The sequence below is a fragment of the Rhincodon typus genome, chromosome 14, assembly GCF_021869965.1.
Source record: "Rhincodon typus isolate 14 chromosome 14, sRhiTyp1.1, whole genome shotgun sequence".
Classification (NCBI taxonomy): domain Eukaryota; kingdom Metazoa; phylum Chordata; class Chondrichthyes; order Orectolobiformes; family Rhincodontidae; genus Rhincodon; species Rhincodon typus.
The window spans coordinates 5,894,484-5,910,538 of record NC_063345.1 but is presented as its reverse complement, the minus strand read 5'-3'; the positions used below and the strand labels follow the sequence as shown (position 1 = coordinate 5,910,538).

The window sequence follows — 16,055 nt, the reverse complement described above, 5'->3', positions numbered from 1 at the left end:
CATTCGGGGCTTGGGCAACTTTTCCTATCCGCTCGCCTTCGCTTCTAGACGTGCTCTTTATCCCCGTCTCTCTGCATCGCTCCCCCGTTCCACTCTCTTTCTCCCCCGCTCCCTCTCTCTCTTCAACACTCTCCCTTTCCTCTCTTCTTTCTCCCGCTCTCTCTCTCTCCCCCACTCCCTTTCTCTCTCCCTCACTATTCAACACTGCCCCATCCTCTCTCTCTTTCTCCCCCTACACACTCTCTCTCCAATACACCCCGTTACCTTCCCTCTTTCTCCCCCACTCTCTCTCCAATACTCCCCTTCCCCTCTCTCTTTCTCCTTCCACTCTCTCTCACTCTTCAACACTCCCCCTTCCTCTCTCTTTCTCCTTCCACTTTCTCTCTCTCACTCTTTAACACTCGTACCTTCCTCTCCTGTTTCCCGCCCCGTCGCTCCCACTTGCTGTATATTTACCCTTTCCTCCTCTAGTTTCTCTCTCTCACTCTCTCTCTCTCTCTCTCACTGGCTTATACACAACACTAAAGACTGCCACTGTTCTGCCCCCTGTCCCTCCCGCAGGTGGATGGTACCAAGATGTTCCTCCTGGTCTGGTTGGCTCTCTCAGTGCCGGGTACCTCGCCATCTTCCGGGCCGGATACCAAGGCTATCTGTTCGGTATGTTCGTGCGTGGCAATCGAACACATCTTGTACATCTCCTGCGACAAAGGCAGCAGTTTGTATAGACCGAGCGAGCTCAGACCCCCGGCTGCCAGTATGTACCACCTCAACCTGCAGAACAACCTGCTGGGCACCCTGTACCCACAGAGTTTCACCAACTTCACCAACGCCATCTCGCTGCAACTCGGCAATAACAAACTGCAGGAGATCCAAGCGGGAGCATTCCAGGGACTGACTCACCTCAAACAGCTCCACCTCAACAACAATGAGCTGCAGTTATTGCGAGCTGATATGTTCCTGGGCCTGGAGAACCTGGAATACCTACAGACCGACTATAACCTCATCAGGGTCATCGAGAGGGGCACCTTCAACAAGATGCACCGTCTGAAAGTGCTAATCCTGAACGATAACCTGATCTCATCGCTGCCAGACAACATTTTCCGCTTCGCCTCTCTCACCCACCTGGACCTGCGTGGGAACAGGTTGCAGAATATCCCTTATATCGGGGTGTTGGAACATATAGGCAGGATTGTGCAGTTTCAATTGGAGGACAACCCCTGGGATTGCTCGTGCCATCTGCTGGCATTGGCCAGCTGGCTGGAGAACATGCCCTACCACCTGTACATTGGGGAACCAGCCTGTGAGACACCTGCTCAGCTCAATGGCAAGTTACTGAAGGACATGACCAAACGGGAGCTGTGTCCCGAAGAAACCGATGATCCCCCAGACTCCAGCCTGCCCCCACCTTTCCAGCTGAACCCCCGAGTGACCCGCCGCCCCCAGCCTGCTCCCAGGACCCCCACCAGCCCACCCAAGAGGTCCCAGTCTGGGATAGTCTCGGGCAAATTCCTCTCCAGCAACCGCAACTATAGCCAAATCGCGTCGTTCCAAACCCGGGCACCGGCGCTAGTCCAATGCCCGGCCCGGTGTGACTGCCAAAGCGACTCGTCAGACCTGGCACTGAGTGTCAACTGTCAAGAGAGAGGGATCGAGAGTGTGAGGGACCTCCTGCCTACACCGGGGAGTGCCAGCCAACTTCTCCTGAGCGGGAACCACATCAGGGAGATGGAGAGCTCGGAGTTTCGGGGTTACGAGGGATTGGATCTACTCGATCTGGGCAACAACCGGATCTCTGCCATACACAAAGGGGTCCTGAGTAACCTAACCAACCTGCGGAGGCTGTTTCTGAACGGTAACCAGATTGAGAAACTCTGCCAAGACATGTTCCTGGGGCTGCACAACTTGCAGTACCTTTACCTGGAGTACAATCTCATCAAGGAAGTGCTGGCGGGCACGTTTGATTCCCTGGCCAACCTCCAGCTGCTCTATCTCAACAACAACCTGCTGAAGGGTCTGCCAGCCTACGCTTTCTCGGTGGTGCCCCTGGCCAGGCTCAATCTGAGGAATAACCATTTCATGTACCTCCCAGTCAGTGGTGTGCTGGACCAGCTCAGATCTTTGAGCCAAATCGATCTGGAAGGTAACCCCTGGGACTGTACCTGTGACCTGGTGGCCCTGAAACTCTGGGTAGAGAAACTGAGCCGGGCCACCACAGTGAAGGAGGTGAGGTGTGAGACACCGGTGGAGTTTGCTGGCCTGGATTTGAGGGACCTGAAAAGCGAGGTGCTGTGTCCCAGGCTCTTGAGCAAAGGTGTAGCGGTGAGCCCTAGTCCCAAAACTAGCGTAGCCCCTGGAGCCCCCCCTCTGAACCTGAGCAAGGCTAATGCTGGGGGTCCTGTACCCCTCTCCATCCTTATCCTCAGTATCCTGGTGGTGTTAATCCTCACTGTATTTGTGGCGTTTTGCCTCCTGGTGTTTGTCTTGCAAAGGCACAAGAAAGGCACTGCCAAACACGAAGCGGTAGCAAACCAAGAGTGTAGCTCCATGCAACTCCATCTGAAGGAGGGAGAGCAGCCGGCAGCCCGGGAAGAGGGCACCGAGCCGGGCACAGCTGGCAAATTCATGCCGCAGACCATTGAGCAGCTCAGGAAGACTTACCCTGGCCCTGAGCAAGGGAGCCCATTCGCAGACCCCCAAGGCCAGACCATCTTCCTCAGGAATGTCAGTGACAAGGACAAGAAACGACTGAGCACCATCGATGAATTGGACGAGTTGATCCCCAGCAGAGATCCCCACCTGCTCTACCGGAATCTGGTCGAGGGCAAACAGGAGATTAATAGCATCGGCTTCGAGTTACAATACCCCGAGAAACAGGGCGAAATGAAAAAACTGAAGAAATCTCTGCTGGGGGCGAGCCATTCCAAAATGCTGATGGAGCAGCGCAAAGGGGAATGTTTGGAACTAAAAACCAAACTCCAGGGAACCCCAGATTACTTGCAAGTTCTGGAGGAACAAACAGCTTTGAGTCAGTTGTAGGACAGCTGCAAATGGGTGTTCTTTTTTTTAAAAAAAAATGATATATACACACATGGAAAAGTGCCTTTCATTTATTTCAATTGCAGATATTGATCGGAGCCTGGAGCGATATTCCTCCACCACCCCCCACCCCGCCCACCTCACCCCCCCGAACCCCCACTGCTTCGTCGCAACTTGCTCCGCAGAGATTTTTATAAGATGCAGGATTTTCAATACGTTTGAAAACATTTAAATATATATATATATCTCAAACAGACTCCCAACCTAACAAGCACGGAGAAAGTACAACTGCGGACAGACAACACAATCAATGGTAACAGGATTCTTTCTTTTTTTTTAAACAAGAAAGAAACAAAAATATATTCCGTGACTCAGTTCCAAAGTGTCCCACCGTCAAAAAGGCTGTGGACTGGTCTTTTTAAGATATTTACAAGGTGCGATAAGTTGTCCTTTGTTTCTCTGTTAAAACCTCCCCTTCCCCTCTCCCCAAATCTTCTCCTCCTCCAGCCATCCTCCCACCAAGACTTCAGACCCCGCATCCCCCCTTCTCCCCCGCCCCCACCCACAATGGGATTGACCATTTGCTTTTCTGTGTTTCCGCCTGAAAAAACAGCCAATGTTCTGATACATTTGATGCATCTTTCTGAATTTCTTGCATGATGGATTTGTGCAGTTTCTATTTGGGACGTAGTCTGAAAGGGGTAGGGATAGCATGGGACAGAGAGGCGTCAACTCAGTGTCCGAGCTGACTCTTGCTTAGTTTATTATTTTTTACAATAATTTACCAAAACTGTAGTCCCTGAGAATACCCCTTGGGGAGAATTGGGAGAAAGCAAAAAGAATTTTCCTATCTCATTGAACTAAGGTTATCAGGGTCAATGAGAGTTGTAGCCAATGGAGAGCGGTGACTATTCTGGTTTAAAAAAAATTCTCTTTTTATTCCTATAAGACAGCTTTAAAAACCTTAGATTTTGACTTTTTAATGTTTCAGTAACTAAATCCAAGGTAGATAGTTGAGATTGTATGTTCCCACCCCAAGAATACAAGATTGCTTACTGTGTAAGCTTGTCAAATATCATCACAGCCATTACTTGAGCTCACTGCAGCATTTAAAATACTTTGAGTTAAAGATTAGCAAATATATATTCGTATGTTTACCCCAGTTACCAAAATGTTTACTTGCTAGCATATTTATTGATAATTTGGTGTGTTTTGTATTTTCATATTTAATTCACAGTGAATTGTGTTTAATATTAATGCATTATTTTAGAAGCCTCACACCCAGCCTCATTATCTATCCAGTCATTTCATGGTTTTCTTGACTAGAATATTTAAGATCAGTGCGTCGGTTCTGAAGGATTTTGCCGTTTTGCTTTCTAAAGCTCCCCTTTGTTGTAGCATAGAGTAATGGGAAAAATAATCAGAAAAGAGACCATGTCTATAAAAATGATTGGTCATCTATTGCAATTCAAAGGAATTTGTATTTAATCCTGCAGAAAGCAATCTGAAAAATAATGGGAATTGTATTTTCTGTTTTGAATTTTTACACTATTGTGAGAAAACAGTTTAAAAGAAAGTACTATGGATGCTGGAAATCTGATCAAAAGCAGAAAGGTTTGGATGACACTCAACAAGCTATTCTGCATCTGTGGAAGAAGGAAGGCAAAGTTAATCTGTCAGTTCCATGACCTTTTATCTAATTGAGATGTTTCAGATGATGAAATTAATTGATATAATAGGTTGAGAGTAACTATTCCCTCTTGAGCAGAATTGTGTAGTTGACACTAAATTTGGAAGTGTTATAAATGGTGAGGAGTTCAAAGGACATTGATAAGTTAGTGGAGTGAGCAGACAGGTGGCAGATAAGGTTCAAAGCAGAGAAGTGTGAGGTAATGCACTTTGGTCAGAAGAACTTTGAAAGGCAGTATGAGAAAGAGGATACAGTTCTAAAGGAGGTGCAGGAGCCAGGTGACGTGGGTGTATACATGCACAGATCATTGAAGGTAGCAGGATAGATAAAGGGAGCAGTTAATAAGGCATTTGGTGTCCTCAGCTTTATTAACAGGGGCATAGAGCACAGGAGCAAGCAGGTGATGTTGAACTTGTACCTCACCAGGAGAATTGCAGACAGTTATTGGCACTGCATTTTAGGAAAGATGCAATTGCATTAAAGAGCATGCCAAAGTGATTTACCATCAGGGATGAGAAGTTTTGGCGATGAAGATAGATGGAAGAAGTTGGGACTGTTCACCTTGGAGACAAGAGGCTGAGAGAAAATTTGATAGTGGTTTTTAAATTCATGAGTGAGCTGGAAAGAGTAGATAGGGAGAAACAAAAACAGAAATTGCTGGAAAATCTCAGCAGTTCTAGCAGCATCTGTGAAGAGAAATCAGATATAATGTTTCGGGTCCGGTGACCCTTCCTCAGAACTGAGGTTCTGCTTCCTCTTCACAGATGCTGCCAGACCTGCTGAGCTTTTCCAGCAATTTCTGTTGTTTCTAATTTACAGCATCTGAAGTTCTTTTGGTTTTTATTTATGTAGATAGGGAGAAGCTGTTCCCATTCACAAAAGAAACAAGGATGTGTGCACATAGATTTAAAATGATGGGCAATAAAGAAAGAGTGATGTGAGAAAAAAAAAATATTTTTCACACAGCAAGTAGTTAGGGTATGGAATGCACTGCCTGGAATTGTGATGGAGACAGGTTCGATGGAAGCGTTCAAGAGGGGCATTGGATAGTTATTTCAATAGAAATGGTTTGCAGGGATATGGAGATAAAGCAGAAGATTGCCACTAGGAGATAGAATCACTGTAGGCACAATGGGCCAAGTGGCCTCTTTCTGTGCCATGACAATTCTGTGATTCTGATTGAGTGATTCTCTGATTGAAGGGGTGAGGAGACAGAACAAGGGGCATTAATTTTCAAATTAGAACTAGACTGTTTAGGCATGATAGGATGAATTGTTGTTTCACACAGATGGTGGTATACAAGCAAACACTCTCAATACAATAAAAGCTATTGAAGGTGGGTGTTAATTGGACTTTTCACAACTGACATTATCAGATTTTTGTTTGTTTTAAGGGATTTGTTCCCAGGTGCTTAAGTACAATCAAAAGTTACATCAGCTATGATCCAATTGATGGTGAAACAGGACTCAGGGGTTGAACAGCATCCTTCTGTTTTTATGTTCGTAATGTGAGTTTAGAAAGTAAAATGAATGATAAATTCTCATGTTCTACAACATTGAAACAGAATTTTCATAGGACTTATTTAGGCAGACAAGGTGTAGAGTTGAGTTTGTGATCAGTGACACAAGTAAGGCTGACTTTTCCTGTGGGTCCCACTCCTCATTTGCTGTTACTGGTCAAAATTAATTTCCAATTTGCAGGAGCTCATTTATCATAAGAGCAAAATCCTTTATCGCATTTCCTGTCCTCATTGACCTAAATTGTCCGACAATGCCTCAACTTTAAAATTCAATCCCCTGACAATTCTACATTTCTTCAAATTTTGGCCTCTTGTTTATCTGCAGTGCTTCAGTGTTTAGTGATGCTCATGTTAAGTACTGTTTTACTATATTACAGATGCCATAATGACACAAATTGGTGTTGACAACCATCACACCAGTGCACAATTTGGCAAATCAATATCTATGGCAGTCCCAAGTATTGCTTGGAAAGGTTGATAGTAATTTTTGGGACCTATGCATATTTAGAAACCTTGGCAGATATTTGTTAAATTCAAAGTCCAGAATCATGCCAGAGGATTAAGGGTGGTAAGAGTTGTCTTTGGAAAAGCCTATTGCATCTTGTTTGTGTGGTATATAGCCAGAAGGCGTACAGATTAAATGTTTCTGTTATTCAGACTGCGAGGCAGGTCATGTGTAACCCTTCAAAAATGCCAGGTTCATGTATTTCACAGCAGAAGTGAGAAAGCATATTCTCCACATAGAGATGTAATTTAGATTAGTAATCCAGGAGCACAGGCAAATGCTTAGGTGATATGCATTCACATCCCATTGTGGAATCTGGTGGAATTTGAATTTTGTTAACAAACCTGGAATTATAAAACTGGTCTCAGTGATATTTGTGGCCAAAGCAACTATAATTGGTCAAAACCTGTCTGGTTCATTAATGCCCATTAGGAAGGAAGACCTGGTACACACTACATGGTGACTCCACACCCGGTCATATGGTTCACACTTAATTGCCATCTGAAATGATCTGGCAAATTACTAATTTCAAGGCCAATTAGAAATGGGCAACAAGTACTGGTCTCGCCAGAGATGTCCACATCCCATGAAAATATAAAAGAAGAAAAATCTGTAGGCATCCCATTCATTATATTTCCATCTGCTTGTAATGAAGTATAGAGTCTGTCCAGGGGTTTTCTTTTCATACGTGATAGACAGAAAATTTACTCTAATGTGACCAAGTCGCTTAATATATGCAGAAACTGTTCTGTTTTCCAACCAGCTGTGAGCAAGGCCAGGCAAAATCTTAATATCCAACAATGACAATAAATGGCTGGCAGTAACAGAATAAAAAAAATCTGATTTGTATCTTAGATATGCAACCAGAATTTCAAGGCTACTTTATGATGTATTTTATAACATCGACTTCTTGTTGTTTTAGTTGATTAGAGAGACTTGCTTTGCAATTAAAATATTCCAATTACAAATAAAAAAATGGAATGAGCAGGGAGTACATTCCTTGGTTGATTGAAAACAGCAATGATTAGAAAAATTCTTCCCTTATTAGTAAACTGTACAGACATATTGGGGATAAAATGCAACTTTGGGTGGTGGTAGACAAGCGTAGATCTTGAATTTGTCCATTATGAACTCCGTGTGGTCATTTTTCAACTAACTTCAACAGAAACAGAAGATCGAGAAAGGTGTAGACTAAATATTGTCCATATTACATCATTGACAAACAATCACATTAGCAGCACTGTCTTCTCTCAATTTTAAATGGGAGAGATGAAAACACCAGTCTTTGCTATATTGCTCACCTTCAAATAGTAGACATGCTGCAGTTATGCTGAACAATTTCTGAAGAAGGGTCTAGGCCCGAAACATCAGCCTTCCTGCTCCTCTGATGCTGCTTGGCCTGCTGTGTTCATCCAGCTCTACACCTTGTTATCTCAGATATTCACCAGCTCATGCTTTTCATAGGGTTGTCACTTCTGCAAGAGGAGATTAGGGAGAAGATGTTTCCACCGGTAGGAGGATCAATAACTAGGTAGACAGACTCAAGAGAATTGGGAATGGAAACAGATGGGAGAGAAGGTGTTCCTGTTTAGTTAATGAGCTGCTGGGATCTGGAAATGCCTGAAAAGAGGAGACTTCAATAATAATTTTTAAGTGAAGATTTGCAGGGCTGTGGGGAAAGAGTGCAGGAGGAGAAGGGAGCAGCATCGATTAATTAGTTCTACAAGCGATACCTTCTTTCTGCAATGTTAATATTATCTTCTAATTCTATGATTAATTCAGTCCTTGCTCTTCACTGACATTAGTAGCTGCTGGACTGTTTTTTTTTTACTGAATCTTCCCAATCTGTCATTCTTTGCTGGCATGCTGACAACTGATGCAACAAAATTCCAAGAAAGAAAATTTGAATTGAACGAAAGTGTGTCCTCTAACATACTACAAGTAGAGTCAATGGATATGCATTAGCTTAGATCTACTGTAATAGATGGGTGGTAGTGCTGGAAACAAAAGCTATAATTATGTCATAAATTACATCTAGCATCATTGAATCCCAAGAGTAAATCATGATCTTACATCTGCCAGCATTTGTTTAATCATTGCAACATTTGCCATTTAGTATTTTTAATTGATTGGAGATAGTTTGGGTTTAAAATGCTGAGTCAGGTTTGAGTTCCTTACTGATGTCTTCAACTTAGACTTGTACATGTTTGACATGCTCAATGCAGTATCGGAGAATTATTTAAAAAGCTAAAAACGGCGGATTCTGGAGAACTGATAAAAAAAAGAACATGCTGGGAAACGCAGCAGGTCTGACAGCCCTGCGGAGAGAGAAACTGAGCTAACGTTTTGAGTTCAGTGACTTCTTCAGAACCAGAAAGTCACACTGGACTTGAAACATTAACTGAATTTCTCTCTCCACACATGCTGAAAGAAAGGCCAGGGGAATTATTTTCCCATTTTAAATTGTGCTGTTGGTTGAATATCTCACTCCTTACCATTAAATCCAATTGGATATAATGAAAATCTTTCTGTAGTTTAACAGCAGACAAAACATTGGAACGGAGTTTCCCAGGAAGTTAATATATGGATGGTTCTACATTTTTGATGGGTGCCAAGACAGCGTTGGCAGTATAACTCAGAAGTTAGGTTTGGAAGTAAAACTGCAAGTTGTGCATCCACCTTGCCTGCAGCTTTAGCTTTTGAAAGTGCGCAAATAGCATTTTATTCCCCTGCATAACATGGGTGAAATGGGAGTGAAATTAAATTGGACATCAGATTTGCAAATGGATAGCTTCCCCTGACTGATGTTAGCAAGCAACCTTCCTATGATTAATAATTTTCAAAGCTGAGCATGTGTATGGAATTAAAATTGCAACAAAGAAGTCGTTCATTATGCATTACAAAATGAAAGAAAAGGAGAAATTCTCATCTTGCTTTTTCTCTGGAGGTTGATAATAAAAAAAAGGGAAACATGACAGAGAAAAGGGAAACTTTCTGAATTACCTTCCTTCACAGGAAGCCATTTGATAAGCTGCCATATAAAAGGTTACTACACAAGATAAAAAGCTTGTGGTGCTGAGGGTAACATATTAGCATGGGCAGACAATTGGCTAATGAATAGGAAATAGACAGTTGGAATAAATGGGCAATTTGTAGCTTGATGAACTGTGAATTATTGAATGCCACAGGGATCATACTCGACCCTCAATTATTTAGGATCTATATCAACGATTTGGATGAAGGTATTGAGTGCAATGTGGTCAACTTTGCTGATGACATAACTATAGGTAGAAAACAAGTTGTGAGGGCACAATGAGTCTAAAAAGGGATGTAAATTTGTTGAAGGAATGGCAAATATTTGGCAAATAGATCATAATGTGGGTAAATGTGTGTTTGTCCACTTTGGCAGGGAGAATAGAAAACAACAGACACTATTTAAGTGGAGAGAAACTGCAAAAATTCAGTGGTCTTCTTGTTTAGGGATCATAAAAACAGTTAGTATGCAGGTCCGACAGGTAATTAGGAAAGCCAATAGAATGTTAGAGTTTATTGCAAAGGGGATGCAGTATAAAAGTAGCAAGGTTTTGTCACAACTGCATAGGTCATTAGTGCTGGTCACACCTAGAGTCCTGTGTATAGTTCTGCTGCCCTATTTAAGAAGAAGTATTCTTCAGAACATAGAAACAGGAGTAGGCCATTCAGCCCCTCAAGCTTGTTTCACCATTCAAATCAGATCATGTCTGATTCTGTGGCGTAACTCCATAAACCTGCCTTTGGCCCATATCCATTAATACCTTTACCTAACAAAAAAATCTATTTCAGATTTAAAATTAATAACTAATCCAGCATCTACTGCCTTTTGGGGAAGAGAGTTCCAAACATCTACCACCCTTTGTATGTAGAAGTACTTCCTAACATCTCTCCTGAACGGTCTGGCCCTAATTCTCAGACTATGCCCCTAGTTTGAGAATCCCCAACCAGTAGAAATAGTTTATCTCTATCTACCCTGGCTTTTCCTGTTAATATCTTTAAGACTTTGATCGGATGAGTCCTCACCTTCTATATTCTATGAGAGGCCTACAGAGAGAACAGGCCTACTTGCATTGGATGTAGTTAGAAAGATGTTCACTATTGGCTGATTCTTGAGATGAAAGCTCTCTAAGAAAAGATTGAGCAGATTTGATTTACACTTACAGGAGCTTAGATCAATGAGAGGCAATCTCTTTCAAATATTTAAGACCGTGAGGGGCCTTGGCAGGACAATTTCTGAGAGGGTTTTCTTCAACAAATGGAATCTTCTATTTGAGATGGAGATGATGAGGAATTTCTTCCCTCAGAGAGTCATTCATATTTCGAATTAGTTGACTCAGAGAATAGTAGAAGATGGGTAATTTGGTTATGGTTAATGTTGAGTTAGGCAAGTTTTTGATCTCCGAGCAGTCAAGAGTTAGGGGAGGCAGGGATGAAAGTGGAGTTAAAGACGTGAGCAGATCCAGTATACTTTTGGTGAACAGTGGAGTAGGTGTGAGGTGAGCACCTGCTCAGTTGGCTGGATGGCTGGTTTGTGAAGCAGAGTGATGCCAATAGCATGAGTTCAAAGGCTGCACCGGTTGAGGTTACCATGAAGAACTTTCCTTCTCAACCTCAACCTTTCCCCTCATTTCAGGCATGGTGATCCTTAGATTAAACCACTGCCAGTCATCATTCTCGAATGACAGAGCAGTTCCGCGGCCTGGCAAGACTTGGGCAACTTTACCTTTACCCCTGGAGCCAACTAACTTACCACTCAGTGCAGCGCCTCAGGGCTGCTGGCCTTTCTCATTTGAAATGTCTACTTGCCATGTGAAGTGTTGCCACAATTAATAGAGCTCCGACACGGAGATTCCAATGGCTGGATTAACAATTTTTTGAATTGTTATTCTCAGTGTTTGGTACATTTTCACTGTGGATTTCCACATTTTTTTACTCGCATGATAAATTGGCCAGGACTGTCAAACCTAAATTTTAATTCACAGGATAGAATTATGCACAGCATCTAGGAAAAGAGTGCAGGAACATTATAGCTAATACTGGACTAACAATCTAAGGATTTAGAGTCATGGCAGGCTGACAGTTTGAATCTCAGAATAAAATCTTGGTGACCATTAAACTGATGCATTGTCCTAAAACTCAAATGTTCTATGAGTGTCCTTTAGGGAAGGAAATATGCCCATCCATAAGTGGCCTAGTCTGCACGAGACTCCAGTTCTATGCTAACACAGTTTGGAGCTGGAGGAGCACAGCAGGCCAAGCAGCATCAGAGGAGCAGGAAAGTTGATGTTTCGTGTCGGGACCCATCTTCAGAAATGGGCTGTGCTCCTCCAGCTCCACACTGTGTTATCTCTGACTCCAGCATCGGCAATTCTTACTATCTCTCCAGTTTTATGCCAATAGGGCTTAGCCAGGCAATAAAAGAGAGATTTGCATTGTTGTGTAGGCCACAGGATGTTCCAAAGCATTTGACAGTGTACGAAGTATTTTCTGAAGCTTGGCCAGTGTTGTAGCTTAGGAAACACAGCCGGCAGATTACACACAGCAAGCTCCCACAAAAAAAGAACAATGTGATAATGGCCAGGCACCCTGTTCTTTTGTGGTGCTTACTGAGGAATTAATGTTGGTCAGAGAGAAGTTGTCCTCTCTTTTTCAAAAGAGCCCAAAGCGATTTTCTGCATCTACCTGAGAAGGCAGACAAGCCCTCATTTCATGGGTTAGTGCAGCGCTCCTTAAGTACTACACTGGAGCATCAGCTTGAATTTTGGAATGGGAAATGAACTTTGAATGGTAACTCAGAAATAAATGAGGCAACCCATTACAAAGGAACCGTGGTGGACAAAAGTGCCGGCTTTGGAAGTGATGTCTACTTGGTGAGAATTAATGAGATATACCCTTCAACCTCACTTTCTGCCTTTATACTAGAGTTGTTGGTCTTTGACCCAGTAGTTTTTGAATGTGTTTGTAGCCAGCAAACCAAAGTTACACCATTGACTATGACTCTCTGCAAATAAACAAAGACATAAAAGCAAAATACTGCAGATGCTAGAAATCTGAAATAAAAACAGAGAATGCTGGAGAAACTCAGCAGATCTGGTGGCATCTGAGGAGAGAGAAACAGAGTTAACATCTAGTATGACTCCCCTTCAGAACTGAAAGGTGTAGGAAACATTCCCTCACCTTTCAGTTATAGAGTCATAGAGTCATACAGCACAGAAACAGACCTTTTGGCCCAACCAGACCATGCCAAACATAATCCCAAACTAAACCAGTCCCACCTGCCTGCTCCTGCCTCATATCCCTCCAAATCTATCCAAATGTCTTTTAAGCATTGTAATTGTACCCGCATTCACCACTTCATCAGGAAGTTCATTTCACACGCGAACCACCCTCTGTGTAAAAAACTTGCCCCTCATGTCTTTTTAAAATCTCTCTCCTCTCACCTTAAAAATGTGCCCCCTAGTCTTGAAATTCCGCATCTTCGGGAAAAGATGACTCCCATCAAATCCATCTACACTTCTCATTACTTTATAAACTTCTACCAATTCACCTGTCAACCTCCTATGCTCCAGTGAAAAAAGTACCAGCGTATCCAGCCTTTCGTTAGAACTCAAACCTTCCATACTCGGCAACATCCTGGTAAATCTCTTCTGAATCTTCTCCAGCTTGATAATATCTTTCATATAACTGGTGACCAGAACTGGACACAGAATTCCAGAAGAGGCCTCGCCAATGTCCTGTACAACCTCAATATAACGTCCCAACTCCTTCACTGAAAGGACTGAGAAATGAAGGCAAGCATGCCAAATGTCTTTTTAACCATCCTATCAATATGTGATGCAAACTTTAAGGAATTACATACCCGCACCCCTGGGTTCCTCTGTTCTACAACACTACCCAAGGCCCTACCATTAATTGCATAAGCCTGCCCTTGTTTGTTGTACCAAAATGTAATACCTCACATTTACCAAGATTGAACTCCATCTGCCATATTTCAGACCATTGACCCATTTGATCAAGATCCCTTTGTAATCTTAGTAAATCTTCTTCACTGTGAACAATGCCACTAATTTGGTGTCATCTGCAAACTTACTAACCATGCCTTCTACATTCTCATCCAAATCATTAATATAAATGACAAACAAGAGAGGTCCCAGAACTGATTCCTATGGAACACCGCTGGTCACAGGCCTTCAGTCTGAAAAGCAACCCTCCACCTGAAGAAGAGTCATACCAGACTTGAAACGTCAACTCTGCTTCTCTCTCCACTGATGTTACCAGACCTGCTGAGTTTCTCAAGACATTTTGTGCACTTGCACTTTCATTGCATGAGCTTACAAAGGTGAATTCATTGCCTTAGTTATTGAAAAAAGAAACTGCTGTTTCTTTCCAAATGTAATGAAAAATTACATATCGATTACCTTGAAAGCTTATAAACATATGAACTTATGAATTTGGAGGATCAATGACCCATCAGTCCCTAAGGCCTACTGTGCCATTCAATAAGATTATGACTAATTTAACTGTAACTTCAGCTCCATCTTCTTGCCTACCCCTAATAACCTTTCATCTCTCTCTTTCTTACCCACCAGTAATTGATCTATTCCTGCCTGAGAAATATTTAAATACCCTGTTTTCTCCACTTCTTAAAGAACAAAATTCCAAAGAAACATGACCCTCTAAATAATGTCTTCTCATCTCTGTCTTAAGTGGGTGATTTTTATCCCTAACCTCAATTTCCAGGTTTTCCCAAGAAATGGAAATATCGTCTCCATATCCACCTTCTCAAGATGACTCAGGATCTTAGTTGGGATCTTGGAAAAGGCTGTGCTTTGACCTTTGACTATACTAGTCAGACCAAGAGCTTTAAGGATACATTTATTCATTGACTTCAGTTGTTCAGGAAAGGTCATTCTGCAATGAAGCTGTAATTGATGAACAATATAGAGAGAATATTCTTGAGTAGATTTGTAGCTCGGGTAGTTGTTGTTGTGGTTGGTTGGCTCGCCGAGCTGGTTCATTCGTTTGCAGACATTTCTTTACCCTGCTGGGTAACATCATCAGTGCAGCCTCCGATGAAGCGCTGTTGTATTTTCCTGCCTGGTATTTAAATTCTGGGGTCCGTTGGAGTTGATTACCTCATTTCAAGTTTTTCTTTGCAGTGGTGTATATATAGGGTCTAATTCTACGAGTTTATTAATGCCCTCTTTGGTAGAGAATGCCTCCAGGAATTCCCGTGCCTGCCTCTACTTCCTAGGATCCTGACATTGTTCCAGTTGAACTGGTGGTCCTCTTTGTCTGTTTGTATGATTGTAATGTTTGTAATGTAGTGTTTGTCGCAGTCCTTGCATGGAATCTTGTTAGATCAGATTATTAAATTAGACTCTATATACACACCACTGCAAAGAAAATAAAAACGGAAATGAGGTAATCAACACCAACAGACCCCAGAGTTTAAATACCAGGTGGGAAAACACAATAGCGCTTCATCAGAGGCTGCACTGATGATGTTACCCAACAGGGTAATGAAATATCTGCATACTAATAAACCAGCTTAGCGAGCGAACCAACCACAATATAGAACAAAATCAGTGACCGCTCACTGAATTACAAACTCAAAAGTATCCCCCTCCCACTCCCACCCCTCACAACCTGGTAAAGAAAGTGGGATCCAAAACCTAAATCTGTGTTAGCCGCAAGATCAAGTTTCATTTCATATCTTTCATTTGCAATCATGACTTCAGCAAATAATTAGGAGCAAAGAGACTGATGGGTTAATGTGGTGTACGTAGAAGCGTTCGGCAATGTACCATGCACATAGTATAAAAGGACAGAGGAAACACACGCAAGAAGATGGTTGAGCAACAGATAAAAGGAGTATGGGTGAGCGACTAGTTTGTTTTCAGACTAGAGGAAAGTGTCAGATGGGTCCTCCAGGATTCATTATTAGCACCATTGCTTTTCTTGATATATAAATTCATAATGTATGCATAGATATGCAGGGTAGAATTTCTGAACTTTCAGATGACACAAAATTCTGAAATGTAGTGAACTGTAACAATGAAGGTGTGAGACTTCATGAAGACAGTTTGGTGGAATGAGTTGAAACATTGTAATGCAACATAATGCAGAGATGTGTGAAATGATGCATTTTTGGTCAGAACGTTGAGGAAAGGCTAGCTGAACTAAAAGCTCTAATTAGAAAGTGGAGACAACAAGGTGCAGGGCTGGATGAACACAGCAGGCCAAGCAGCATCATAGGAGCAGAGAGACCT

The 16,055-nt window shown here is 42.4% G+C and overlaps 1 protein-coding gene across 1 annotated transcript; it reads left to right on the top strand.

Annotated features, from left to right (window-relative positions):
- Window positions 1-576: 576 nt before the first annotated feature.
- On the top strand, window positions 577-3,036 carry slitrk4 (SLIT and NTRK-like family, member 4). The gene has a single exon (XM_020516381.2). The coding sequence runs from the start codon at window positions 577-579 to the stop codon at window positions 3,034-3,036; it is 2,460 nt and encodes an 819-aa protein (XP_020371970.2).
- The last annotated feature ends 13,019 nt before the right edge of the window (window positions 3,037-16,055 follow it).

Bases quoted from the DNA above. Each gene is read 5' to 3' on its own strand.
- slitrk4 (XM_020516381.2), top strand. From the start codon at position 577: ATGTTCCTCCTGGTCTGGTTGGCTCTCTCAGTGCCGGGTACCTCGCCA.